Source organism: Nomascus leucogenys, chromosome 20 (genome assembly GCF_006542625.1).
Source record: "Nomascus leucogenys isolate Asia chromosome 20, Asia_NLE_v1, whole genome shotgun sequence".
Classification (NCBI taxonomy): Eukaryota; Metazoa; Chordata; class Mammalia; order Primates; family Hylobatidae; genus Nomascus; species Nomascus leucogenys.
The window spans coordinates 14,740,252-14,767,384 of NC_044400.1; the positions used below are offsets into that span (position 1 = coordinate 14,740,252).

General features: G+C 38.5%; 1 protein-coding gene across 1 annotated transcript in view; it reads right to left on the reverse strand.

Moving 5' to 3' along the window:
• The window catches only part of THSD7B (thrombospondin type 1 domain containing 7B), a 904,397-nt gene that overhangs the window by 477,741 nt on the left and 399,523 nt on the right, over positions 1-27,133 (reverse strand). The window contains exon 7 of the mRNA XM_030801337.1: positions 16,759-16,956. Coding sequence (XP_030657197.1) covers positions 16,759-16,956 — 198 coding nt within the window. The remainder of the gene's footprint in view (positions 1-16,758; positions 16,957-27,133) is intronic.

Here is a 27,133-nt window from a genome sequence, read left to right on the forward strand (position 1 = left end):
TATGTCTTTCACCACAGCTATAACTCCCTTTCTCAGGATTCTCATGGCTTTCTGGGGTAGTGGTAGTTACTCTGGCATTCATTTCAGGCTTCCCAAATCAACTTCTAATCTTGTATTTCTAGCCTCTTACAACACAGAGATCAGGAAGATATCTGTCTCAACTGTGCATCTCATTGTGCATTGATCTAATGCATTTATTCAAGATTACAAACATGGTTTCAGGACAGTTCTTCATCAGGCAAAAGGAAGTAACTGAGAATTCAAAACACTTCCTGCCCTCTAATCTCTTAAAAGGAAGTGCTGCTCTTGAGCTTTGCATAAAACTTGCACACCATGGTCTATGTGGCGAGTCACTGTGTAGAGCTCATAGATCTCCTGAGGAAAAGGCAGGTCATTCCTTCGTGAAACACAGCCACACTCTGGTTGGTTCACAAGCCCCCTGTCCACCTTAGCCCCGGAGAAGCCATGCTGTCATTCTCAGTGTTGCCTCTGTCCTCCCAGAGCAGTTCCTAAGACAATAGCTATCCAATATCAAAGGGTTGGCAACGGCTACATTTTCACAGACACTAAAATGACTTCAAATGACATCTCCTAGCGAAAGAACGGAAAGATCACCTAGGGAAGCATATCTGTACTTTCTTTACCCAATCACATAAGCCACTTGGATTTTCTGAGCATAATTTTTTAAAGGCATTAGATATTTTACTCTTTTTGTGGCTATTGTAAGTGGAATTGCATTTGCAATAGCCACAAAAAGAATAAAATAGCCAGGAAAACTTCTTACCAAGGACGTGAAAGATCTCTATAAAAAGAACTACAAAACACTGCTGAAAAAAATCAGATATGACAGAAACAAATGGAAAAACATTCCATGCTCATGGATTGGAAGAATCAATATTAAAGTGGTCATACTGTTCAAAACAATGTATAGATTCAACACTATTTCTATCAAACTACAAATGCTATATTTTATACAAGTAGAAAAAATAATTCTAAAATTCATATGGAACCAAAAATGAGTCCAAATAGCCAAAGTAATCCTAAGCAAGGAGAACAAATTCAGAGGAATCATGTTACCTGACTTCAAACTACACTACAAGACAACAGTAATCAAACCAACATAGTATGGGTACAAACACAGACACAAAGATCAATGGAACAAAATAACCCCAACATAAAGTCACACATCTACAGTCATCCAAAGTCCATAAAGAAAAGCAATAAGGAAAGGACTCCCATTCCATAAATGGTGCTGGGATAACTGTCTAGCCATATGCAGAAGAATAAAACTGAACCCTTACCTTTCACCATACACAAAAATTAACTCAAGATAAAGGCTGAAATAGAAGACCTCAAACTGTAAAATTCTTAGAAGAAAACCTAGGAAATACCCTTCACAACACTGGCTTTGGCAAATAACTTATGGCTAGGTCCTTAAAAGCAACTGCAACAAAAACAAAAATTGACAAGTGAAACCTAATTAAACTAAAGAGCTTCTGCACAGCAAGAAAAACTATCGATGGAGTAAACAGACATCCTATAGAATGGGAATAAATATTTTCAAACTCTGCATCCAACAAAGGCCTAATATCCAAAATCAACAAGGAACTTAAATCAACAAGCAAAAACAAAATAACCACACTAAAAAGTAGGCAAAGGATATGAACAGATACTTCTCCAAAGAAGATATACAAGCGGACAACAAACATATGAAAAAATACTCAACATCACTAAATATCAGAGAAATGCAAATCCAAACCACAATGAGATACCATCTTAGTCAGAATGGCTTTTGTTAAAAAGTCAAAAAACAACAGATACTGGCAAGGCTGTAGAGAAAGGGAATACTTATACACTGTTGGTGGGAATGTAAATGAGTTCAGTCCCTGTGGAAAGCAGTTTGGCGATTTCCCAAAGAACTTAAAACAGAAACACAATTCAACCCTGCAATCTCATTACTGAGTATATAACCAAAGGAAAATAAACTGTTCTACCAAAAACACATGAACTCATATGTTCACTGCAGAGCTAGTCACAATAGCAAAGACATAGAATCAACCTAGATGCCCATCAAAGGTGGAATGCATTAAAAAATGCAGTATGTATACATCATGGAATACTATGCAGCCATATAAAAGGACAAAATCATGTCCTTTCCAGTGAAATGGATGCTCTGGAGACCATTATCCTAAGTGAACTAAAGCAGGAACAGAAAATCAAATACTGCATATCCTCACTTATAAGTGGGAGTTAAAACATGAGTACACATGAACACAAATATGAGAACAATAGATACTGGAGAATACAAAAGGGGGCAAGGGATGGATGAAAAACTACCTACTGGGGACTATGCTCACTTCTTGAGTGATGGATTCAATCGTACCCCAAACATCAGCATCACACAATATACCTTTGTAACAAACCTGCACATGTATCCCCAGAATCTAAAAGTTGGAAAAAAAAAGGCACTAGAGATATAACTTTGCAGCCAGCCCTGTGGCTAGAGACTCCCCACAAATTTTTTTCTTTAATAAGTTATATAAATACGTTGCTTTTATTGTATGAAATATATTCTCTTCTGGATAACTGTTTGCCAATTCTCGGGCTCCTTTTTGGGGCCACCCAAAGCTTTTGATCAGGCATGCCATTTTTATTCTCCATAATGTAGCTGTCCACTATTTGTTGTAATACCTGAGAGAACGAGGGAATGACAAAACAAAACAAAAAGCTAAAAGTCATTCATCTGTGACTATAACTAACTATATATAATTCAAAAGAGAATAAAGAACGTTCCCCAATAATTTCATTTTGGGAGAGTAGAATGAAGCCTCATATTCCCAAATGCCTATTATCACCTCCAAACAAATTTCAAATTAGTTTTGGTCCCTCTATGCCTTAAGAATAGTTTTCTAGTACAGTGGGCTTTCTATTATTTTTGCCTTTCCTCTGGATCTCTGGCTTTCTTTTCTTCTCTTGCCCAAAATATTGGTCTAGGGAATGAGAATGTTAGAAGCAGCTAGATATAGATAGAGACTTAGACATACGATATATAGAAAATATAAACAAATATAGACAGTTGATATGAATATGGATGAATATGTACACGTGGAATTTAAAAAAATTCCGCTAGATTACATAAGTGATAGACATTTTTAGATATATAAATTTCATTATTTCATAGTAGCTGTCTCAACTGTGTTTCCACATAGAATCTTAGGATTCAGGAGCTCAGTCTTTGTAAATACACTTGCCTTGTGACCACAGGCATGTCTTAACCCTCTCTTATTTTCAGACTTCTCTGTTGTAAAATGGGAGTAAGTCACTGCTGTGGTTTGAATGTGTCCCCTCAAAAGTTCATGAGTTAAAACTTAATGGCCAATGTGATAATGTTAAGAAGAGGGGCCATTAAGAGGAGATTTTGTTATGAGGGCTCCTCTCTCCTGCATGGGACTAAGGCCCTTGTAATAGAGGCTTCTCACAGTGCTTAGCCCTTTTTCCCTCCTCTGCGTTTCAACATACGAGGACACAGTGTCCCTTCTCTCCTGAAGATGCAGGGAAAAGGCACCATCTTGGAAGCACAGATGGACTCCTCACTAGACACTGAACCTGGCTATTTCCTTGATCTTGGATTTCCAGCTTGCAGAACTGTGAGAAACACCAATGCCTGACCACCATGCAGGGCTGTTGTGAGGAGTAAAATGAAATAATGTAAGTGAAAGTAAGCATTTTGAAAGTGGAAAGTAGTATATAAACAGAAGGTTCCATTATCTTTAATCAAAACCACTAGAGAACACAGGCATTTTTCATCCTTATTGTACAACATAAACAAATTTGAACACTAAAAATGAAATCAGCCCAAAGCAAAATGTTAGAAATGACAGTGAGCCATTTTTCACAACAAAGAAATTGATTTTCCATAGATGTTCTTTCCTGTTGCATGTAAAGGCCTATATCCATCAATACCTAGGTCCCTTGTTTTGACACTAGGTATAATTACGGCCCATCCCATAGCTTGCTTGGCTCATGTTACTATCAGAGCCTGAGGCCACAAAATTTCCTCCCTATTACCAGAGGGATATGCCAGGATTTATAGTAAATTGTGCTATTACTAAGGCATTTTCTTTAATTAATTAAAAAAATACAAGTCATTCTTTTTAATAAGGTGATCTCAGACTATAACGTGGGCTATGCCTGCATCTTCCAGTTCAAACATTCTAACTTTTTACAATCATCATTTGTAAATAATGCTTTCAAACATCTAGATTGACTGAAGATTACCAGACACTCCACTCTTGCAGATACGAGCAACTTCCAGAAAAATCAAGATAGCTGCCAGATCTTCCATTAAGCCTTCATGGTATCTTTTTTAACCCTCAAAACAAGCTATATTATACCAGTGTTAAATTTCTAATTTTTGATCATTGAACTATGGTTATGTAAGATGTTTACATTGGGGCAGTGGGCAAGGAATACAAGGGAACGCCTTGTACTGTTTCCTCAACTCTTCAATGTTTCTGTAAATCTAAAGATTTTAAAATATAAAAGAGTTAATAAAACAAAAATTTTACAAAATAGCATCCTTACAACCATAAGTCTGGAAAATAGGCCTCTGAGAGATAATCAATTGCCTAAAGTCAGTTGCCATTTCCACTAACTGATACCACCAATTCATTCTATACAGTATTTAAGTAAGTTTGTTTATACAAAATGAAAGATAATTATAATAATGATAAGAGCTGACATTTCTGCAGCAGCAATCACATGCCAGGAACTGTTTTAAGAACTTGACATAGATGAAATCAGCATCTATATCAAATTTATGATGTAGGTCCTATTCTAATTTCCATTTCTCACAGCAAAACTGAGATGCCAAAGAGAGCAGTAACTTTCTCAAAGTCACACACCTAGTAAGTGGAGAAATTAGGAGTGATACACAGTATACACAATGACACCCAAATGATATGAAAGAAAGGAAGGACGTAAAATGAGTCCAGGAAGGAGACAATCTGGGAATCCGGTCATCAGTATAATTTTCAGGGTGCACTCAACCTACACTGGGGGCTATATTATCACAAAGAGATGGGCGAGTATGTTTGATTTAGAACTGACCAGTGTTACTCCTATGGATTCTCATACAGGATGCAGAAACATACAAGGTAAAGACCCTAAATCTCATACCTTTTGAAGAAATGACAATGAGTTTCATGGTGAAGAGTCTTATAACTTCATACACTATAGGCAGCTGACATCACAGCTGTGAACATTTCTGTAAAAACAATTCTGTAAGTTGTCAATATTATGCTCTCCAGGCACACAGCTCTCCCCAGTCAGAATTAATTCAGGGAAGGATTTCAGAATATCTGGACATACACTGTTTCTCTCAGCTGTGCCTGTGATAAATATTGCATGGAAATGATTTTGTGATTGTGCTCCCTGCCAAGTTCCTAAAGCACAGGGTCCTACTTGTCTCAATAAACAAATGCCCATATGCCTTAGTATTTCTCTAAAGAGGAAGTCATATTTTCCCTTTCATATTATCCTCTTACACCTGCTGGGATGCCTTATAAACAAAGAAACCCTATTTATCAATAAGGATGCTGACTGGCCCTTCTGGATAAGTGAATTTTCTATTTACCTGAAGTTTCCAATTTAAACTTGCAGCCTGATCTTATTTTAGCTTTTAATTACAATGCATTCAAAATATGCTGGTAATTTCCTTAATCCATTCTAACTTAAATTTTAATATTAAAATTGGTTAATTAAAATCAATTATGTAATTAAACATAATCTTGATAATTTGGGAAAAACTAGACATCTCCTTGCCTGTGGTTTTCTATCAGGAGCAATACCACCACTCCTTATGGGGACAACAAAAACAATGTGGTCCATTTTGTTTGCCATGATGATGAGGGGACATGACTGCCAATCCATGGGGGAATGCCAGAGATGCTACATATCATTAATTGCAGGACAGCGAGGAAAAATACGAAATTGTGCTGTCCAAAATGGCAGCAGATGGTCCACAGAGCTACCCTCACTTGCAGGATACTGAGGAGATTCCCCTGCAGAAACCCGAAGAGCTGGCCCCAGCCTCTGTGAATATGCCTCTGGTGACACTGAACTCATTACTCACCATTGCTAGGCAGCTAAAATGGAACATGTATTCTCATGTTAGGCCAACATCTGTCATCTTTTTATTTCTACCTGTTTGCCTTCTGGAACAACACAGAAATAACTACCTCTCCTTCTCAATGAATCCTTAGTTAAGTATATTTAATGAACTCTGATGTAATATTAAAGACCACTTTGGTGTATCAAATTTTGCTTGCTTTTTACTAAACTTTCTCAAACTTCTAAATATGGTGTTATTAGCAGCTCCGCTATCACCCTCCTCAAGGAATATCTCTACGATGAAGGAGTGAAAAGCTGTTTATCCCTAAAGAGCTGTCTGCTATCTTCTTTGTGATTTCACATATCTCCTTTTTCAGAGACTCTGCTTCTTTCTCCTCCCAATCCATTCTGATGAATAAATTCTATGCTGCTTAGCTGTCTGAGTACGATCAAGATTAGAATTACAGTTGCTGGGAAAACCAGATAAGTATGCACTATATATCTAACTTAAATTCACTTTGTGCCAGAGGGAAATGTGTGTGGGCTTTATGTTTTCATTGTACAGGTGATCTCTCTTGCTCTTAGCTCACACTAAGGAAAGAAAAGGCAATATGCTTAGTGTATGGTTAGGAATAAGTTTCATGAGCCTAGCCCAGTGAGTTGGTACAAGTGCCTCTAGTGCTGCATCGAGAATAAATCTCAGGCCAAGTCGGACTTTACCAAAAAATAACATCTTAACTATTGAAAGTTATCGCATAGTCTGGTACAGGGCAGGGTCAATGTAGCTGGTACATGTGACATGCATTTACCAACATTCATAAAGTAGAACAAGCACTGGTTTGGAGTCATGCAACTATAGTTCAAACTTCTGGTATCAGAAATTACTAGTTGAGTGACTTTAAACTATCAACATCTCTGCCTACAATTTCCTCATCAGTAAATTTGGAATAAAAAATAACAATTCCCAAATGGGCTATTGTGTGGATCAATTGAAATTACTCTTTCAAGTTCTATAAATATTGAGTGTACCTTAATATACCAGACACTCTGGTATCATGCCAAGAATAAAATGATAAATGAGTCAAGGTATGTGCCCTTGAGAAGCTCATTCAAATGGCAGAAACAGAGAAATAAACAGATAATTTTAATATAATACAGTAAAGGCATTGATAACCGAATCACAAACTGTTATAAAAACACAAATGATGAGCAGTCTATCAATTGTAATGATTTCTGCAGCAACTGTTACATACTCTGATAGAAACTAGCTTTAACAGTAAGGAAATATATTGTCTCACATAACAGCCAGTGCTCACACTGTTGATTCAGTGGCTCAATAATCTCTTCCAGGACCCATAGTATCTTTCCATCTCTGACCTACTGTACACAGTAATGCCTTTATCCTGAAGCTACATATCCTGTTATAATAAGATGGATCACAGCAGCAATTAAAACAACACCCTTCCTTGTTCAAGTCCCTCTTCTCATATCTTGTTGACCTAAATAAATTTAACGTTACCCATTTCTGAACCAATAACCTATAAAGGAAATAAAATTACCATTAATGGCTGTGACAAATAATCTTGGGCAGGTGACAAACATAATATTCACTTGAGATTCTAGACCAGCATAAAATAGTTGGAGTGAGAGTGAAGAAAATGCTTCTTGAAGGACACCAATTCAAGTTTTTAAAGGATAAATAAGAATTAGCCAAAGGAAGAAGAGGAGGATAAGCATCTCAGGCATGGGAACAACATGATTGTGACTGTAGAAGCAAATTACCATAGAGGTAACAAAGGTAAAGGAGCACTGATTATGAGCTATGGAATTTCAGAGCACAAAAGGTTACACATTATGAATTCTTGATTCATGAATCAGTTAAAGTATATGTATATATTAATTTAGGAATTCAAAAAATATTTGATAATAAGATTAAGTAAAAAAATTATTGATTTTGCATGGGGTGGAAGGGCCTTTCTAGAAGGGCTTTTTTTTTCACTATATTTCCTGAAAACATTTGAATAGGTACAGAATGTGTAAACCTCTGATTACTTTTGCTTATCTAGTCATATTGGCCATACCACCAGTGTAAATTACTCTGTCATAATGGAGAATTGCTTTATCCATGTTCATTGCTTTTTTTGTGTCTACATAGAGGGAAAACTGGTAAATGTGTCAAGAGTAATGAGCCAATGGTCATATGAAACAGCAAAATACCACTTTAAAATACATTTCAGAAAGTGAAAACAAAACTGTGTCCCTGTGACTAATGCTATAACTAATCCCTGTTACTGGTATTACAGTGGAATACAATAGGGAATAGAAAAACTTAGGACATGTCTGGGGGGAAGATGAAAAGGATAGCAAGGGTGACAATCTCACATTAATTCTCACTGAAAGGTTGGGTTGACCATTTAATCACATGAGCTACATTTTGAAATATCAGTACAATCTATGACTCATTTTGCTTCTTGAATCATATAGAATGGGAACAGAAAGTCGATTGCCTAATAAGAATTTCAGAAGACATAGAAAAAGGAGACAGCACTCCTATGAGAGACACAGGCACAACTCAGGAAGCAATTTGCTCTAAGCTATTTTTAAATATTAAAGTCTGGAAAAAACAGATTACATTTAGTCTGATTGTGAAATATTGGTAGAGTACTGATGGGAACAGTCATTTATTTAGGCCCCTTTTTAAAGGAGAAAAAAGACAAAAGCTATCTTGCAATGTCTACGTATGCAGCAGGGTGGAAAGTGGAAGTAATTCAAAATACAATGCCTGTTTATCGAGACAACATACAGTAAATATATTTAAATCTGCATTGCAGTTCCTCTCTCTTTAGCATTTAAATTGATTCACCAGTTTACATCTACTCCCACCTTCACGTCAAACGTGGATGGGGAAACTCTGATTAGAATGAGTCTCTATTTTTCTCTTTTGGATTCCCTCACTGCCAAACATTATTAGGGTTTCATCTTTAATTTCACTGCAAGACAACTAAATGAAAGGGAAGAGGAACTTGGCTACAGAAACTTTCTAATTTAATCTCCCTTGCAGTCTGATTCCTGTAGCGTGAACAGCACAGCCTGATCTTATTGACACTTTCAACTGCAATGTCAGATTCATTTCAAAATTTAATACAACGTATTTGTCATCACCACATTTCCTTAGGTAAGGACACTGACACCAAACTGCTACCAGTTGGTGGTCTGCAAAAGACAGCTTGCTGAAATGAAAATTCTCTCCTCTAAACCTAAATAACTCATCTCACATATTGCGTGTCTTCTGTTCGTGCAAGAGAACACTATTGCCTTCCAATATTTGATCATTTAGTAATTCATAGGTAACAATAAATAAGTAAAAAAAAAAAATTACTCACTGCTTGCTTCTGGAATATTTCAAGAATTTCAAGAATAACTTCTGCAGCAGGAAACAAGAAAGAAGATTAAGACCAATACTACTACTTTTTTTTTTGAGACAGAGTTTAGCTTTGTCACTGGGCTGCAGTACAATGGTGCGATCTTGGCTCACTGCAACCTCCGCCTCCCAGGTTCAAGTGATTCTCCTGTCTCAGCCTCCCGAATAGCTGGGATTACAGGCATGTGCCGCCGTGTCCAGCTAATTTTTATATTTTTAGTAGAGATGGGGTTTCACCATATTGTCCAGGATGGTCTCAATCTCCTGACATCAGATGATCCACCCACCTTGATCTCCCAAAGTGCTAGCATTACAGGTGTGAGCCACTGTGCCTGGACCAATACTACTCTTGATTCTAACTAAGTGTAAGACATGCCTTGTAAGACATGGTCTAGCTTACTTCTCTGTTATATGCTGACATTATGAAGCTGCCCATTGTCCTTCTTTGGCTTACAACTGTGCTTTTCAAAGTCTGGTCCCCGGATCAACACCAGCATTACCTGGGAACTTGCCAGAAATACAAGTTCTTGAGCCCTATTCCAGCCCTACTGAATCAGAAACTCTGGGGTAGGGGCTGGAAACATGTTTTTATAAGCCCACCAGGGGATTCTGATGCCTACTAGTTTTAGAACCACTGATCTAGAAGAAACAAGATAGAGCACCATGTCTCTCCAACATTTCAGACCCAGTTTTCCTATACAAGTAATTACCTTAACACCCAGTACAGGTCTGTTTATCTTTTTCTTTTTCAGAACTATTCCAATACATTCTGGAATCAACTACAAAATGAAAATAAGAGTAACCTAGTCCTCCTCCAGAGTCACACATGACTCAATAGCTGAAAAACAAGACTCAAGATGATGATGTATGTTACCCAGATTGCCTAACTGGAAAATAAGTGGAATTCAATAATACATTTTATGTTTTCATAGGGAGAACAGAAGCAGTATATTGAAGCTCTTTGAATAACGGCAAATAATGAATAAAGACTGAGGGTTGTTCAAAATATTGAATGATCTCTCATGAGATACTATATCATTTCTGCTTTGAAAGGTAATTCTTTAAAAACTATCATCAACATCATATGATTTGAATTGGATTTTGTATCTCCTATAGGAATGGATTGACTAAATATCTTTCCAAGCATCTTTGTCTTAGTTTGAGCTGTGTCATAATGAAACTGTGACAAAGATTCCCAGACAAGTACTTTTTGGGAAGCCATGCCAGGGAGCCAGTCACGGAGTGGGGAAGTGAGGCACGAAAGGGAGGAGCCTGGTAAAGAGTAGGTAATCAATAAGGAAACAGCTTCAAACATACACCTCCAGGCTATTCCAACCGAGAAGAAAGAAGCTGGGTGTGTATCACCAACTCTCAATCAATAGTTGAAGACTGCTCCCTGGGGTTGCTAATTCCCTAGCAAGGCTGCAGTGGACAGAGACATTTCTTAGGCAAAGAGATGTAGGTGATATCAGCTGGAATTTCAAGCTGACACCCACAAAAATGGGAAATGGCCAAGGGGATCTGGGCAGGAAACAACAGTGTGTGCTACAACCCATTACTTCTGACTATTCCAAAAGGCCATTTTTCTGAATTTGCATTGCTAATACAAATGCATGTCCATGTTTATTCTCCCGTTCTTTGATGCTTCCAAACAGGTGGCAAGATGTTGGCAAGATAAGATTCCCGTCCTTATATAAAGGTAAGTGGGAGTTTTCCTACACAAATAAAAAATTGATAGTATAAGAAAAAATGATAGTTACTTTCTTAAAAAAGAAAAGATATATCAGATTATTATTATTCCTTCCAAAATGCACATCTTAATAAACTGCATATTTATTTTAACCAAGTTGCCATTTCTCAAAACTTTTAGAAAATCCACATTTTAACTTTATTTTAGAGCCTACATATCCTCAGGGTGGCTCGAATTCTGTGGCATCTCTTTAATAGGTTGATCCACTGCAGGAATATACTTATGTGAAAAAGAAATATCTGATGAATAATCTATTCTTCTTTCATCCTAAAATACAAGAAAATAAATATTGCACTAATATAGCGTTTAGAACATCTTATAAGCAAAAGCAAAAACCTACAGAGCAGAAGTAAAGCAGCATTTGTTAACAACACGAGATATAGCATAACCGAAGGGTTTAAAAATAAAGACAACACAAAAGGAGTTCTCCTTAGAATTCTGGTGAATCGCAAAATATTCCAAAAAACAGTTTTTATTTGAACGGAGTCTGACATTATTCTCACAAGTAAGCCAAAGAACATTTTTGAGATCTAAAAATAAAACAAACAAACAAAACAAAAATTTCAACTCCAATCATAGATTTAAAAACATTTTTAAAAAATTTGATCCAACTTAGGTAAATGATTATTCTAACACATTTCCACCAGTTGAAGTCCTCCTTAAAAAGGTACTTACAGTGTTAGAGCTTACAGGTACATGCCATTTTAGCCAAGATTAAAGGTAACATTCTTGGAGTGTTCAAAGTTAATGATTTAAGGCAAAGACTCCTAGAAAAATATCCTTGAAATAAAAAGCAAAGCTACTCTAATGATGCAAAATCATTCCTAGTGCTGTGAAAATATATACACCACTTGAGAAAAAATATTTGCATGGAAAAGGCATAGTGCAACTGTGGAAATAAAAAAAAACCTTGTATGCAAGGGAGTGTTTTTGGCAACACTGCAGAACTCTAACTCCATGCCTCTCAACATGTGAACTTTGTTCTTTGTGCTCTATTACACTCTTCACTAGTGTGGGCATTTGCCTTCTAGAAGTGCAGATTGTGTGTTGTATTATCCTTGAATGAAGATGTTTGCTGAAACATATAAACACTTTTTGTTTTTTCAAGATAGCCTATTTGGCAAATTATGGGGCAAAGCGGGTGGTGAGTGCTCCAGGTCTGACTGCTCCAGCAGGCAGGCAGGTGTTTATCCAATGACCCCATGGAGCCTTCTGCCCACTTTGCATTGTGGACACATGAAAGATGATACATAGTAGTCACCTGCCAGCCACTGGGAACACTGTCCACTGCCCTGGCATTATGAGGGTTTTTCCAGACTTGCTTTTGAAGATGTCACTTGGTGGTAAACTTTGATTAATCACCAGTGAAACCTGGCAATAACAAACCAGTTATATGTTTGAGAATCGATGTTTAAAATGCAGTGAGTAAATTTGATATTCTAAGGGAGAAATACGTTGGGCTTGCATTTTTGAATCTCACTCCATTTACATTTCAAGTGCTACTTTGAAATGAGGAAACATACTTGTCAATGAGACAAGAATAACCTATGCATATTCTATGCTCCGTAAATGTCTATTGACATTTGATAAGACGTTGTGCAGAGGACAGAAATCAAAGCTATTCCACCAATCAGAGACTCGGAAATCAGATTCCAAATAAGAACACTCATTTATACAATCTATTAAGCAATTTTCCTCCTGAAAATAAATATCACTGACTAACATATTGTTTGCTATAATTACAGGCTTGAGGGAGAAAGAGGAGCTTCAGTGGCACTGATAGTATTGCTAATAAATCAAAGTAGAGAATGGAACAAAGCAGAGATAGCTGTAGGAATTAGAGATGACTACTCAAATCTAAGATAACCCAAAGTAGACCACATTCTTAAACTAATCCACAAAGTTTAGGCACATCAGAAATTGCTATTTCCAAATATTCCCTGGTTTTGATGTGACATAGATTATATATTTTTGAAGTTTGTAAGCTAACGGCCTAAACAAACTCCTGGGGAAGAGCAATATGTCTTCCTAGCAGCTAACAAGGACACCCAACAAGACACTGTTGAGAGTCCTACAGAATCTTGGTCAAGCTTATGTAGAATTCTCATGGTTCCACAATTTGAATGGGATGTAGATACTTGGCAGGGATGTTGAATGTTCCTTTCTAAACACCTATATGCAGGATATCTGGAAGGAGATCATATATAAAAGCCTAAAAATGGTAAACAAGCCAAGTTACCCTTACAAATTACAGTAGGCCTCAAGTTTGAGTAGATCTAATGCGAGTGGTTTTTTAAAAAATCAAAAATAAAGTATTTCTTTTGGTCTCATCTGTTAAATTCAAAATAAATTCTGAAAGAAAGTGTCTATGAAGCAATTAATAAACCAAGAGTGATGGAGGAAAATATCAAATGTTACAAAGAATAAAACAAAAGGAAGTCAAAGGACACTGTATATCTCAAACTTGTCTTTCTCCAGGCATTTAAATTAATGTCAACAGTTCTGTCAACTCCTGTAGTTATGGAAATACCCTGATAATATGTAGGAGTCAAGCAGGAGTCAAGCAGGAGTACTTCTCTGCCAAACTTCTATCATCAATCACCCAGATTCACACTGAAGCTGAACCACAAAAAGTGTAACCAGACCACATTTTCAGTTTCACACAGAACAAAAGACAGCTTCAGCCACTGGAAGGCCAAGCATGTTCCCAGAACCATGACCACGGCCATTGCCCCACAAACAATGAGGGAGTCATTCAGGTATTTAAAAACCACAAAGACTTCACGGAGCTGATATGAACAAATATTAATTCCCTCTTCTGCACACATAAGTTTGGCATGTAGGTCAAAAGCTGAAAATTAGTCATTTCACAGGAATAAGCAAGAAAGCTCTAAAACTGCTGTAAAACAGTAAAGGTGATGATTGTAGAAGGCTCAGCATAAATTATGAAAGAAGTTCCTAGACAAGTGGACAGAGATATCATGACAACCCTCCAATATCTGCTGTGAGATAACAAAGCATGAGAGTCATTTGTCACTGGGTTCCAACCAAACCAATGATCTTCCTGTTTCCTTAGCTGGAGTTGGGGAGGAAGACTTAGTTATGGTTATTCTAATCCTCATTATTTTCATTTCTTAAAGGAATGCTCTTTGACCAATTCTTCGGGACCAGGTAGAATAATAATTGTACTTTAAAATATACGTAAAATAAGTTCATGGCTTTTTTGAATGGTTATATGCCATTCAAAAAATCATTGCCACTTCACTAATCATTGTTATATAACTAATTTAACTCTCACAGTCTTAAGAGTCAGAGGGAGGTTTTATTACCCCACTTGGCAGCTGAAAGAGAGGATGCTTCCAAGTTAAATAAGTTTCCTAAGATCACCTAGCAGGTGAGTAGCAGAGTTGAAACTGCAACCTGTCTAACTCTAGAGCTCACGTTTTAAACTTCCGTACTTCACCTCTTACTCCAAACTCAACACAGAACACTTCTGTAACCACACAATTCTCGAACACCACCTGGACATCCTAAAATTTAACTCAACTCTAACACTATCTATTTGGAGTTAGCATTAGATCCCACAGGTTATGGGCTCAGTCCTGCAAGACTGCCCTCACTTCAGATGCCCTTCACAAGTCCCAGACTGTCGCCTGTGCTTCTGACCTACGGTTATACATCGGGGTTCCCACAACTCCTTCCTCAGGTCCTATAATTTCCTAGGACATATTACAGAACTCAGGGAAACATTTTACATGTATTGGTTTATCATAAGGATATTATAAAGAATATACATGAAAAGCCAGGAGAGATTCATGAGGAAAAGATGTACAGGGCAAGGTATAGGGGACAGAGTGTGGGGCTTCCATCCCCTTGCTGGGATCTGCCACCCTCTCAGCACTGCCATGTTTCCAGCAGCCCAGAAGCTCTCTGTACCTCATAGTTCAGAGGTGTTTATGTAAGTAGGATCAATTATTAACCCAATCTCCAGCCCCTCTCTTCTTTCCAGTGGGTGAACTGAAATCCCAAAGCTTCTAATCATGGTTTGATCTTTCTGGTGATCATCCCCCATCCAGAAGCTCACCAAGCATCACTTCATTAGAATAAGGCAGGCCTTGCACTCAGGCAATTCCAAGAGATTTAAGAGCTGTGTCAGGAATCAGGATTAAAGACCAACTATTAAAACAAAAGATTCTCCTAGCACCCCTGTATCTCAGGAAATAACCAGCGTTTTAGGAGCTCTGTGATAAGGAGCTAGGGACAAAGACCAAAAAAATACATCTTATTACAAAACACAATATCACACAAACAAAAGCAATACAAAAGTGATCTGTTACTAAATTGCACATACGTTACCACAATTCAAAACTTATATGTTAATAGTTACAGGAGTTGCTATTAGTTTTAACTCTCTGCTGTAGCTAATACAATCTGTTATTGCCCTTTAATTAAACAATCACCTGGTTTACACAGGTAACCAATTATATCACCTGACAAAATCTGTATCTGTGTAATTATGGTAATGATTGAAAAGAAAGAAGAAAGGAAGAAACGAAGAAAGGATGAAGAGAGGGAGGGAGAGAGAGAAAGGAAAAAAGGAAGGAAAAGCTTTGCAATATATATATCAACCCTGTGTGGATGCTATTATCCATTCTGAATCTATTTTGTGATTTCCTTCTGTTCTATGGATTATTAGCTGCATAAGTTCAAAACACTTCATCCCACATATCAAGAGCATTATAAATGGGGCTTCTCATGGCAGAGCTGATTAATAAATATACACAATATTCTTCCAAGGCACTGAAATTTGTTCAAGTTTAGGATCAAGGTTTTACATGTCACTTTTCTTATTTCCACATGACTTACATGTTTTCTGAATCATCTTTCATTTCAAACAACCTACTAGGTGCTTGCTGATGGACGAAAGACATCATTGTTAATAGTTTTGTAAATCTTGACAACTTGTATTTAAAAACAGTTCTTTGGAAATGTTAGTATCGTGTCTATAGCTGATTCAACTCTAATGTTATATAAACAAAAAGCCACTTAGTTTTGTTTGTTTTTTTAACTTGAAGGACGTTTCAGTCCTGGATTCTTAACAAGGTGGTATTTGTTTATAATATATAAAGCCATGTTATACGTTGGCTTTTACTTGTTTTATATTGATAAGTTGAACACTATCCAAGAGATTTATTTTCTATTTTTTTGACAAATTCAAAACTCTTAAGAAATCTCTAGGTTTGCTGTATTGCATTTAAGTACAATCAAATAGTGTTCTGTCATGGAGTATGTGGACCCATATTAAGTCATGGCATCTTACTTTGCAGCAATGTGTCACTTGATGTAAACATAAATATTCAAGGATAAGAAAGGCTGTGCTTCTCTTCCTCATGAGAATGATCTATTGAAGGGTGGTCATGTGTTATTTGGCTGATACTTAACATCCTAACACCTCTAGTGGGTCACTGGGTCATACCGTGGTCATTCTGGCAGACGGCCTTCAGAATGCGATGTCCCAGGCCACATTTTCCATGATCAGGGAAACAGACCCCTTCTGTTGCCAGCCATCGGTAGCACATTGGATCCTCACAAGGAACAGACTCCACCAAATGAGGGCAATGCCCTGCAGGCCCCGTAGATTCCATGAGGACATGGCGCTGCCTCGTTCTAAATCCTAAAAAGAGAGAGAAAAGAATTTTCACAGAATTCCACTCTTTTCCAGTAAAGGAAAAGAAGCAGCTGGGTGAGAGATGAAAACTTTTATTCAAGTACTCATCGCTCTAAGCATGTATTATCTTGATGTGTTTTATTCTATGTGAAGTGAGAGGATGAGATGTAGAAAAGAAAAGAGAATGGGAAAGAATAAAAGCAGGAAATCTGTCTTCCAAGAGTTTACAAACTAGGAGTTGGAGAAGTCAGACACAATTCAATGGAATAATAAGTAGCATAAATCCTATGGTATCAATAAACCAGTAAAAATAAATGGAGACTCAGAAATGATCTAAATATAGACAAATCCACATTTTCTTTTTGCTGTTGATTTTGACATTCTTGTTACGCCACATTCGGTTAAAATACATCACCTCCTTGGCATCTCCTTGGCGCCTGACCATTCACAACTTCCTGCTCCAAGATTTATCTGCATCATGTCACTGAGATTTACACATCAGTCTGCCTCATAAAGACAATATATCTTTGGAGTTCACTTTCCACCCAGGCTAGACATGGGTCCATGATTGTTATTCTGTTTAAAAAAAGTGTACTGTGGGACTAGGGCCTCAAAGTCCCAGCCAGAGACTGTAATAAGAACACAGATGTATTTTACATGCCATGGGCCCAGAGAGTCACAAATGCAAATCAACAGGAGTCAAGCAGGTACACATCGAGGCAAATGGGTCAACCATGAGACTGCAGCGAGTGTTTGGGTTAATGGGCCTGCTCTAAAATGCCTGACTACTATTCAGCTTCCATTGACTCTCGGCATTAGAGATCATGAGCCCTCTGTTAACAGATCCTTCCATTTTGTCTAAGAAACCAGAAATCCCTCTATTTTTAAATGATAAAAACTAATGCACAATTTTTAAAAAACAAAGTGACCTAATAAAGAAGGACTGAGAACCAGATTGCACCTTTTAGTCTAAATTTTCAATCTCTGGCCCCCATGATATATCACTTCTAAAGGCTATGTCTACCTTTTGTGGATCTCATACCTTCCATTGTTTCTATTCCAAATTCAATCAACAGATTCCTTTAATTCCTTTTTCTTTTAACAAAACCAACAGTTTTGCATGAATAACATTTTAAGAAATTGTTATTCATTTATTCCTCGGAGTAAGTAAAAAAAATGAGAGTTTGATAGCACAGAGAACATTCAATTCCCAGAGTGAAAGCTGCATATCCCACCACTCTTCCCACAAGGTGAGGGGAGAAGGACAAGTTAGGGAGCATGAGAGGTAACATCTCTCTCATGAAAAAGTTACACACCTCAAGGTATAGTTGGAGGAAGACCAACCTCTCTTAAATAGCACAGCCAAGGAGGCTAGAACACAATGAACATGTGGTTTCGAGACACAAGAAAAAGCTACAGAGAGGTTCTGAGTTATCTTAGATGAAAAAAAAAAAAAAAAAAAAAAAAAAAAAACCCTCAAATAAAGCACTTAAAAATCCTTACCTAAAATACTAAGTATTTTAGCAAAGTACAGGGCTGGGCAAGAATTTTGGGTAAGGATTTTGAAGTGCTTTGAGTTTGTTTTTTTTTTTTCCTAAAATAACCCAGAACCTCCCTTTAAAAGAGACTCCTAGACTCTTTACGGATTAGCTACCTTGGGAAGAAATCATTCAGCCAGTCAGAGGCTATATTCTCATGGCATTGACATAGTTAAGATCAGGGCGCTTAAAAAAAAAAAAAAAAAGGATGGCTTCTGCTGTGCTTTATACCTCCATACCTCCATGTCTATATCATTAACTAGCCAAATAAAATCCACAGAAGGGCTCAGCTTCCTTCTTGGGCCACCTTGAAAAGAGATGCATACACAGCTCTAAACTTCACTTGACGAGCATCAAACCACAATGACCTACGAGCTCTCACTGCCACAAAATTCGAATGACCTCTATTCTTGTATGTAACATCTGCATGCTGCTTATTTATTGTCTTATATTTTTGCTTGTTTTGATTTTATCTTTCAGCAAGACATGGCACGAGTCGCCATGATTTACACTGTTTGACAACCAGCCCAGACTTGAGCATAGAAACTTAGCAGTCTTTACGAAGGATTCTGGGAGTCCTATTATTTGGAGCTTAATGCCATTGAGGGGCATGTTCAGTTTTCCTCCATAAATCAAGTTGCATCCATCTTGCCATAAATCTATAGATTACATCTCTTCAGTCAATAAATTCCTTCTGCCTTTCATTTGTGCTGCCCTTGTCCTGACTCTAACTAGGATCAAATCACAGCACAAGCTCAGCATAAAACAAAAATCTTGGATTCTCTTGCTAGCACTTAACTTTAATCACACATCACTGTTCATGCCTGCAATAGACATCAGGCGTCTCCCAGGTACTTCTGTTCTGAAAGATATACAATTGCCAAGTCCACAGTTGTTGGGGCCAGCCAACCAATCACCTTCATTTACTGAGTTTCATATTAATCAGATGATATTATTCCTAAATATTAACTGCCATTTGCACATCACTTTCCTGTACTATGGGAAGCCACAGGAGGAACCGGAAATGTGTATTCTTCTCAAAGCATAAAACCCAACAAGGGAAAAAGGCACATGCATAAACTAACATCCACCCTTTACCAAGACTGGGACAGTAACTTTACTTTACTACTCTAAGTGAATAAAACCTCAAAACTATGTTATAAGTTACTATTCCCATTTTGCATGTGTGAAAACTAAGATGCCACTTTATTACTTCTCCAAAGGTGCATTATTACTGATTAAATGGATGGGTGTGAAAATCAGCAGAGGTCTTTCAGAGTCACTGCCTCCTCACAAGAAAAGATTAAAGCCAGCTCCTGTGGATATTGTGTTTTTGCCACACTTTATAAAGTGAACCTGAAAGGCACTGTGGTTTAGTTGCAGGTACTAAAGGTGAGTAGATTGGACAGTGGAATTTTAGACACTGCGTAGCAGGGAAGAGTCATAATCAACATTTCCTGACCACAGATTCAATTCATCTTTAGTGAAACTAGTATCTGCAGGGTTTATTTTTTTCTATGACTCCAAGAATTAAGATTTAGTGTACAATTCTACAGGAGATAATTAGAAAAGAACGGACAGTGGGTTGGGGAGAGAAAAGGGAAGATGAGCAGATGGCAGAAAAGGGGTCAGTGTTTTTTAATTGAAGCCATGGAAGAATTAAGAGGCTCAGGAGGGTATATCCAGATCTGAGGGCTGTATTTCTGCATGAGTTAGTGGATCAGAAGTGTACACATGAGCTATCCACGGGCAATGCTATGTCTCAACACCGACTCCACTGGGACAGGCGTGAAGAAAGTCCAGCAGGTTCCAGCCTGGCCAATATGGTAAAACTCCATCTCTACTAAAAGTACAAAAAAATTAGCTAGGCAGGGTGGCAGGTGCCTGTAATCCCAGGTACTCAGGAGGCTGAGGCAGAACTGCTTGAACCCGGGAAGTGGAGGTTGCAGTGAGACGAGATCGCACCACTGCACTCCAGCCTGGGCGACAGAGTGAGACTCCATCTCAGAAAATAAATAAATAAATAAATAAATAAATAAATAAATAAATAAAATAAAAATTATAAAAAAGAAAGTCCAGCAGGTTAAACAAACAGGACAGAAGCTTATTCTGTCTTAAGTACTCCATTTGCTCTTCCTTTCTGGCAGCCCTGAACTTTGGGTAACAACTCTGAGCGAAAGAATCTGAGCATATTGAAGCTTCGATCCTAACCCTTTTTGAAATCAACCACCATCCTGCAGGTAGTATCATTATTAGTCCACAGCCTGGTGTAAATCCAGAAACTAAGAAGACACATTGATAGGGTGATGTCAGCATGAGAACTCCCAAAGCTTAGAATGAGAAGTTAACAGATCCCCCTACCCACCCCAAACACATAGACACAGAAAAAAGAAACAACTATCTCTTAGCATTTCCTATCTATGAGAAAGCAAAATTATTTTATAGACTTCTCATTCAAGGGAAAGCCTATCTAGCAGGCAAGGATGGAAAATGGAAATTTCCCCCATTTTTGATATGTAACATCTAAAACATGTCAGCATTTTCCAACTTTAGCAAGTTATCTAATTTGTTTAAGAGCATAAAAGACTGTCTTCATAAAAGAGTCATGGCTTCTCAGTTTCAAAGTATCTTGTCCTTTAGGAATTTTTAAGGACTTGGGTGCTCTCACTGAGGGAAGGAATCCCTGAAGTCCTTCCATGTAAGCAGCTGGCTGTTGTGACACTCTATAGGGAGCCTCCAGCAAATTCCTCTTTAGAACAACTTCAGTGGGCAATTCTGCCTTTCTAGTATATGTCTGAAAGGGATAAGGATGTCATATAAATGTGTGTCTGTATATCAAGAAAAAATTTTAGAATGCATCACATCTATGTGTAGAGTTTGTCTACGAGTATTTATTTTTTCAGGCTAATTCTCTTTCCTATATCTCTAATTACAACACTCTAGGAGTGTATCAAAGAGAAAGCAATAAGTGAGAAAACCCTGACCCAATTTAAATTCCTCTGGAAAGCATCCTAGCTTCACTTGACAAGCACCAACCTGCCGATCGATCATGGTTCCCTTGTCTGCCTGTCATGACGCGATGGAAGGGTGTGAAGGCTGTGAACACTGGCTGATTTTCTCATGTACTCTGAATAACCAACAGCCACAAGCCTTCAATGATTCCTAATGGAAGGATTTCTGATTAAGAATAAAAGTCATGTAAAGATAATTTCTATAGTAACTAATGCCTTCTATTCAGTAATAAAACATTTCCTACTTTCCCATTCCTTTCTACTTTTTTTCTTAATGTGAACGAAGGAAATGTACCAGAGCAACAACACCATGACTAGGAAAGCCTAGAGAGGAGAAAAATGATATTCTCTCCTACTTTCCACATTCTTTTTTTTTTTTGCTGTTGTTTGCTTGCTTTTCTCTTAAATACTCCATCTTTCTGTGTGTGTGTGTGCATGCACGTGTGTGTGTGTGTGTGTGTGTGTGAATTTTTTAAGAGTATGAAATATCTAGGAAAGTATAAATGTCCTAGATTTCTGCTAGTGGAATCACTGCATTTTAGAGTAGAGAATTCAAATGTGAAGCTAAACAGTCCTGCTTATATCACAGAGTTTTGCAATGTTTAATGCATTAGCCTGTGCATCCCAGCTTCTGTAGAATTCTAAAGTATCTTTAGTTTGTACCAGTCAGTGATCCTGGCAGAACTCCCACGATTCTACCCACAGTAGAATCATGGGACAGAAACCAAGACTGAGGGGGATCTCAGATCTAATACACACAAGTCAGTAGAAACAACAAGACTACTTGCTGTCATCATAACATGCTTGGATACCTTGAAGGAACAGAATCATTTCCCTAGAGGGAAAACTCTATTCTTCATTCTTCCCAAGAGGGAATATAGGCAGGTGGTCCTGGCAGGTTTTAGCAAGACCTTACAAACCAAAATTCTCTCTGCTCTAGGGGAGCATTTATACAATAGCAAACTCCTAGATCTGAATAACAATCATCAGGGCTTACCATCCCTCCTGTCAGTGACTACAGTTCAGGAGGCAGCCATTCAGCCACAGAATGGGTTCTATTAAAAAATGGCTAATTCCCATCAATCCCAACATGTCCCTAAACTCTGCAGGAGACTGTGGGGACAGTACCAACTTCAGGTGAGAGGTTCTACTGCCTCCATCCTCTCCTTCAGCCCTTTTCTTTTTTTTTTTTTTTATTATTATACTTTAAGTTCTAGGGTACATGTGCACAACGTGCAGGTTTGTTACATATGTATACATGTGCCATGTTGGTGTGCTGCACCCAATAACTCGTCATTTAGCATTAGGTATATCTCCTAACACCATTCCTCCCCTCTCTCCCACCCCACAACAGGCCCCGGTGTGTGATGTTTCCCTTCCTGTGTCCAAGTGTTCTCATTGTTCAATTCCCACCTATGAGTGAGAAAATGCGGTGTTTGGTTTTTTGTCCCTGTGATAGTTTGCTGAGAATGATGATTTACAGCTTCATCCATGTCCCTACAAAGGATATGAACTCGTCCTTTTTTATGGCTGCATAGTATTCCATGGTGTATATGTGCCACATTTTCTTAATCCAGTCTATCATTATTGGACATTTGGGTTGGTTCCAAGTCTTTGCTATTGTGAGTAGTGCCACAATAAACATATGTGTGCATGAGTCTTTATAGCACCATGATTTATAATCCTTTGGGTATATACCCAGTAATGGGATGGCTGGGTCAAATGGTATTTCTAGTTCTAGATCCTTGTGGAATCGCCACACTGTCTTCCACAATGGTTGAACTAGTTTACAGTCCCACCAACAGTGTAAAAGTGTTCCTATTTCTCCACATCCTCTCCAGCACCTGTTGTTTCCTGACTTTTTAATGATGGCCATTCTAACTGGTGTGAGATGGTATCTCATTGTGGTTTTGATTTGCATTTCTCTGATGGCCAGTGATGATGCCTTAAGCCCTTTTCAAAGGCTGAGTCTCCCTTTGAAAAAAGTATTGATTGGGGCAAAACACTCCCCACCTCTGGTTATCTAGTGCTCTTAAGCTACTCTCAGCACAACCTCCCGCCCTCCCACAACTGCAGTCTCTTTTCCCACTTCATCCAATGACAACGTACTGGCACTAGATACATCCCATGCCCCATACCTTGTCTCCTGCATCTGCTCAATGATTTGCTCTCAGGCATAATGGCTCACACTGATTAATGTGGTGCGTGATGGGCAGATGGCTTCTCTTCTCAGAACTGACCTTGTACCTTGATCCAAACTTCTTTAGGCTGATGGAGAAAATCAACTAAGGAAGCTTAGGGTTTGGAGGGACACTGGACTAAAGAGACAGGAAAACAGATCCTTACTGCCAACATGGCCATCGTTAAATCACCACGGGACTTTAGACAAATTACCTTACTTCTTGACACTTTGGTGTTGCATTTTGTGAAGTGCTGTATCCTTGTTGAGCCTAAACGCTGATTCAAAGCTGGGCAGTGTATTAGTTTCTAGAGCTGCCATAACTAAGTACTGGAAACTGGGTAGCTTAAATCAATAGAAATGTATCGTCTCACAGTTCTGCAGGCTGGAAGCCTGAAATCAAGGTGTCAGCAGGGCTATGCTCCACATTCTCCCTCTGGAGGCTTTATAGAAGAATCCGTGCCATGCCTCTCTCCTAGCTTCTGGTGCTTGTGGTTCTCCACTGTGCTCCTTGGCTTAGAACACATTACTCCCAATGTCTGCCTCCATCTTCATGTGGCCTCTCCTCTTCTGTGTCTCAATGTCCTCACATGGCACTCTCCTCTACGTGTATGTCACTATGCCCAAATTTTCCTCTTCTTGCAAGAACACCAGTCACTGGAACAGAGCCTACCTTAATCTAGTATGACCTAATCTTAACTTCATTACTTCTGAAATAATCCTATTTCCAAATAACATCCTATTCATATGTACCAGGGGTTGGGATTTGAACACATCTTTCTGGGGGCATGCCATTCAACCTACAGCAGGTGGTGTCTTATGAATGACAGACCAGGGTATATCTGCACAGGTTGACTTTTACTATAGAGAAATAGAGGCCAATGAGGATAAAGTTTGGCAAAAGAAGTTACTTGGCAGAATGGGGCCAAGGGAGGGGGTCTGAAGTTCCATGGGTCAGTTCTGAATTATCCGGAAAAACAAAACTGAAAGTTCAAGGAGCCAGTTTTTAACAGGAGTTTTGTGAAAATAGGAGCTCAAGTGACAAAAAAACGCAACACAGAATTAGGGCAATCAGCCTGATCAACATGGAGAAACCCCATCTCTACTAAAAATACAAAAATTAGCCAGACATGGTGGCACATGCCTGCAATCACAGCTACTCAGGAGGCTGAGGCAGGAGAATTGCTTGAACCCAGGAGGCAGAGGTTATGGTGAGCCAAGATCACGCCATTGCGCTCCAGCCTGGGCAACAAGAGTGAAACTCAAAAGAAGGGGAGAGGGAAAGGGAAAGGGAAAGGGAGGAAGGAAGGAAGGAAGGGAGAAAGGAAGGAAGGAAGGGAAGGAGGAGGGAGGGAGGGAGGGAGGGAGGGAGGAAGGAAGGAAAGAAAGGAAAGAAAGGAAAGAAAAAGAAAGCAGGCAAAAGCATTCTCTGAATTGCCATAGAGAATCCATGGCCCAGAATGAAGGGGAGAAAGCATTTAGTAAACATCTATTTAATAAACACCTATAAAATCTGACCCTCAGAACTGCTTCTACCTGCCTGCAGTACCAGTACGTCATTTTTTTCTGAGGGAGTCACATCTCCCCATTCTCTGTCTGTGAAGTCTGAAGGAAACTGTGCCTCTCCTGATCCCAGTGGTGGCCACATGTCCAGGATTTGAACATGTAAACCCCACATCCTCCAGTCAGAGTAGTTGGTTCAGGAATGAGGACATGACATAAAACAGTCAGTGAGATTCAATTCCAGGACTCTTCTTGGGACCAATGGAAAAGACATTTCTTTCTGCTTTATGTACTACCTTAAATTGAACCTAATATAGAGAAAAGCAGACACAAGAGATGGAGAGAGAGAGAAATGTAAAGGTAAAGAGAGAATTAGAAAACAAGATGGAGACCCATTGGCCTGTTTATACTCTTGGATGCAGCCCTATCCTCTCTTCTCATTTCAGCTACATGAGCTCAAATCAGTCTCTTCTTTTGACTTAAGTTGGTTATCAATTGGGTTTCTGTCACCTATAACCATTAGTCTCCCAAGTAATATAACCAAGAGTCTCCCAGATCTACTTGGTGTGATGTGGTTCCACAGCTTTGAAAGCAGATGAAGGCAGCACTTCATGCAGCAAAGTGATGTTACAGCCACAGTGACTGGAGGAGCCTTGGTCCAACCTCACATGATTTTCTGAACATTGACCTAAACAGGAGCAGCACAGGCTAAACATAAGATGACTGTTCTAAAAATATGTAAATCGCCCTGAGGAATCTCGTATACAACTACATACAACTGACTATATATGTGTAGATCATAAGACTGCAAACTATAGGTATTAGTATAAATGGAAACTTATTTGTGTCCACAAGCTGCAGAGGCGTGGGGGATATTCTGGTTACATCTCAAATAAGAGAATTGCCCAAGGCCCTCTCCAGGCTTCTTTGAGATCCAGATTTCTATGGTTTGATAAAAGAATGAAAGTTAGCTTCTTCCTGCCTGAAAGCCAATATACATCTTCCTTTCTACCTTAGAACAAGAGTCAGAATGAAAGGAAAAGCCCAGGAACAGGGGAAAGTGAGTCTGGGTGTGCACATGTGTGTATATGAGCACTTTGGGAATTACTGAAATGTGGGTTTTCAAGTGAATGTAGCAGTAAGCAGTGAGCAGGGTGCTAGGTACACAAGCATGCTAGCATCAAGTGTTTGGCCACGGATTCTTGCTTTGCATGTAATAACTAGAACCTAATTTCTGGAATGTCCTTGGATCTCATTTCTCTTGGTAAAGGAAATATTTTTTTTAGTACTGTCATTTAAGGGAACACAGTATCAATACAAACTAAAGGGTCAATGAAAGAGAGGGCAAGACATCACTAGGAATGAACTTTTGAAGATGAAGATGTGTATTTTGATTACAAACTGAAGAAAACTAGACCATAGAGGCCTACAAAAATCAACAGGAATATAAAGGTTGAAGATTTTTCCTTAAGCCCAAGATCAATATCAGAAACTAAACAATACACATAATGACCCTTGCAAAAATCTAAAATATAACATCAAATTTTAGATGTGGAAATCTAAAAAGAAATATATAGATTTGCAAAACAGTTCTTTTCAGATGTGAGTGTGGAAATCATGTCCAATTTCCCCCATATAACCATTATATATAAAAAACATGAAGTGGCCAGGCACGGTGGCTCACGCCTGTAATCCCAGCACTTTGGAAGACTGACACGGGCAGATCACGAGGTCAGGAGTTCGAGACCAGCCTGGAAAACATGGTGAAACCCCATCTCTACTAAAAATACAAAAATTAGCAGGGCTTGGTGGCAAGCACTTGTAATCCCAGCTACTTGGGAGGCTGAGTCAGAATTGTTTGAACCCAGGAGGCAGAGATTGCAGTGAGCCAAGATCGTGCCATTGGACTCCAGCCTGGGTGACAGAGCAAGACCTCATCTTGGAAAACAAAA